Source organism: Medicago truncatula, chromosome 6 (genome assembly GCF_003473485.1).
Source record: "Medicago truncatula cultivar Jemalong A17 chromosome 6, MtrunA17r5.0-ANR, whole genome shotgun sequence".
Classification (NCBI taxonomy): domain Eukaryota; kingdom Viridiplantae; phylum Streptophyta; class Magnoliopsida; order Fabales; family Fabaceae; genus Medicago; species Medicago truncatula.
In genome coordinates this window covers 36,298,134-36,301,494 of record NC_053047.1, presented here as the reverse complement: position 1 = coordinate 36,301,494, position 3,361 = coordinate 36,298,134, and the positions used below count along the sequence as shown (strand labels likewise).

The window sequence follows — 3,361 nt, the reverse complement described above, 5'->3', positions numbered from 1 at the left end:
GAAAAAAAAAGAATTAAATTAAGGGACCAAATGATCAATTAAACCATTAAAAAAGTAAACTAAACTCAACAAGTGAGTCATAAAAATGGAAAATCAAGTAGGAGAAGAACACACATTTTCTATGATCTGAAATGAAATAACCACCGACACCGTATCTATCTATCTATCTATCTATCTTTCAAATAAAGAATTCACCTCAACACTGTTATCTAAGCAAATCACTATGTCATTTTCAAATTTGAGGCATGTTTCTGATTCGTTTATTACCCTATTCTTCTTTTTCTTCTTCTTCTTCTAGCTCAACAACAATCCTTGAAGATGACAACAAACACGATCTCGTTTCCTCATTCAATCGATTGCTCCATCAGCAGAACCCTACCCCATCCATCTTTCAATTTGGTAAGATTTTAGGTTCCCTTGTTAAGATCAATCATTACTCCACTGTTGTTTCCCTTCATCAACAAATGGAATTAAACGGATTTGTTTCAAACTTAGTCACTTTGAGCATCTTGATTAATAGTTTTTCTCAATTGGGTCAAAACCCTCTTTCTTTTTCCGTACTCGCCAAGATTTTCAAGAAGGGTTATGACCCAGATGCCATAACTTTAACTTCACTCATCAAGGGTCTGTGTCTTAAAGGTCAGATTCATCAAGCATTGCACTTTCATGACAAGCTGGCAGCGCTTGGATTTCGTTTTAACCATGTTAGTTATGGGACCTTGATCAACGGATTATGTAAAGTTGGACAAACAAGAGCAGCTTTGCAATTGCTGAGACGAGTTGATGGGAAATTGGTTCAACCTGATGTGGTAATGTACACTATGATTATTGATAGTATGTGTAAAGATAAACTTGTTAATGAAGCTTTTGATTTATATTCTGAAATGGTTTCTAAGGGGATTTCTCCCGACGTTGTTACTTACAGTGCTTTAATTAGTGGTTTTTGCATTCTTGGTAAATTGAATGATTCAATTGGTTTGTTTCATAAAATGATATCAGAAAAGATCAACCCAAATATGTATACCTTTAATATATTGATTGATGCATTTGTTGAGATAATATTCATAAATCCTTATTTTAGTTTTAAAGATGAAAAAATATATTTATATTTTATTTTATAAATGGATTCTGATATTATTGTATTTAACATCTTTGTATGAGTATTTTTAGCTGCAGGAACTTAAGCTCAAAAGGTTGATATAACTAGTTCCCTAAAATTATTTGAGTATCTCATACAATGGACAAAGCAAGAAATTAATGGATAAAAATGCAATGGACAAAATTGGATATACTTGCTCAAAAATTGAGCAACACGTTGGCACACATACTGCAAGTGATTTTATGCTTCTAGTCTCTTTTATTGTCTCCAATACCACTACACTTCCAATCAAATGGTAAAAGCAAGTACAAACAAATATTTTCTTTTGGCTATAAGAGGAACAAGGAACAAAATGGATGCTAGCTGTAAGTTTCCATATATGTACCTTCCTCATCAAATTGCTTACACGTGGGACACAAAGAAAGCAAAATCAAATAAGTGGCTTTGATTTCAAAAGGGATTGAATGGATAAAATTTGAGCATACACGTGGATATACAAGAAAAGCAATATGTGTTTTGGTTGGTTCATTTGCAACATGTGGGACCATGACCTTGTAGAACAAGTTATCTCCACACATGTGAGATTGCATGACTCATACGCTCCTCACGTGGGAGAAGAGAAGGAGCAATTGGTTTGAGAAATTTTGTGCCTATAAATACCAAGCCATCAGCTGAAGGAAAGACACCGAATTTTTGAGAAAGAATCCAAGCATACATCAAAGCAAAAGCTCTCTCAATTTTAGTCTGTCTTAGTGTTCTAAAAATTGCTCTTTTGTTCTGAGCACTTTTTAGTTTTTGCTACAAATATTGTATTTTGATCCAAGTAAGATTTTATTTCTTATTGGATTGTAAAGCTTGTAGGTAACAAGTGTGTAAAAAGACAAAGGTAAAATTACTCGGTTGCAGAAAAGATCAGGAAGATCTAGCAAGGGGTAATTGTTACTCGTTCTCTTTGGTTGTAAAAGCAAAGGTAGATTTACTCGTTGCAGGAAAGATCAGTCGGATCTAGTAAGAGTAAAGGTTACTCATTTGTGAAAAAGGAAAAGAGGAGTTGTGGTTAACGTTACTTAACACAACTACCTAGTGGATAATCTCACACTTGTGTGGGGAGTGGAAGTAGCCGGCGTTTGGCGAACCACGATAACTTTTGTGTGTCATTTCTCTCTCCCCACTTACTTTTGATTTATTGTTCAAAATCACACACTTTACACTCATTATTGTCATTATTAACTAACAAACTAATTGTGATTGTTAATTTAAAAGAAAATTTTTATTAGACAAATTTTAAACAGGTCACAATTCAAACCCCCCTTTCTTGTGAAAATATTTTACTTCAATTGGTATCAGAGCACTGCCTCTAAAAACCCACGCACCCAACGGTGCAGGAGGAAAAGATCCAAAAAATAAATCTCAACACAACCTAAACACCCAACGGTGTAGAAGGAAGAAGATTCAAAGCCTAAACACCCAACGGTGTAGAAGAAAGAAAATTCAAAGCCCAAACACCCAACGGTGTAGAAGAATCAAGAAAGGAAAACATGTCTAAAATTAAATTTATGTCCGAAGGAGGTTCTTCAAACAGACCACCACTTTTTGAAGGAACGGACTATTATTATTGGAAAGGAAAAATGGAATTATTTTTACAATCACAAGACAATCACATGTGGACGGTAGTTGAAAATGGAAACTACATTCCATATGATGAAGATCTAAATGAAAAGAAAAAGGAAGACTGGTCAGAAGAAGAAGGTAAGCGCATGTTATTAAATTTTAAAGCTAAACTATTTCTAACCATGGCATTGAGCAGGGAAGAATATGATAGAGTACAAGAATGCAAAAATGCCAAAGAAATTTGGGACACATTGAAGGTACATCATGAAGGCACCAGTCACGTAAAAGAAACAAGAATTGACATTGGTGTTCGAAAGTTTGAACTATTCGAAATGAAAGAAACCGAAACCATAGATGAAATGTATGGAAGGTTTACTATCATTATGAATGAGTTACGCTCTCTTGAAAAGGATTTTACAATCCATGAAAGAGTAAGAAAATTTTTAAGCTGTCTCCCAAGATCTTGGAGACATATCGTAACAGCCATAACAGAAGCAAAAGATCTAAAAAAACTCAGATTAGAAGATCTTATTGGATCTCTAAAAGCTCATGAAGTTCTTTTGCAAGAGGATAAATCCTCAAACAAAAGCAAAATGATTGCACTCAAAACAAATCAAGAATCACTAAATCAAGAACTTGAAATGAACTTTG

The 3,361-nt window shown here is 34.1% G+C and overlaps 1 protein-coding gene across 1 annotated transcript; it reads left to right on the top strand.

Moving 5' to 3' along the window:
• Positions 1-245: 245 nt before the first annotated feature.
• Positions 246-1,184, top strand: LOC25497361 (putative pentatricopeptide repeat-containing protein At1g12700, mitochondrial). Its single transcript, XM_039827098.1, has 2 exons — positions 246-975; positions 1,171-1,184. Exons 1-2 carry the CDS (start codon positions 246-248, stop codon positions 1,182-1,184), a joined length of 744 nt encoding a protein of 247 aa, XP_039683032.1.
• The last annotated feature ends 2,177 nt before the right edge of the window (positions 1,185-3,361 follow it).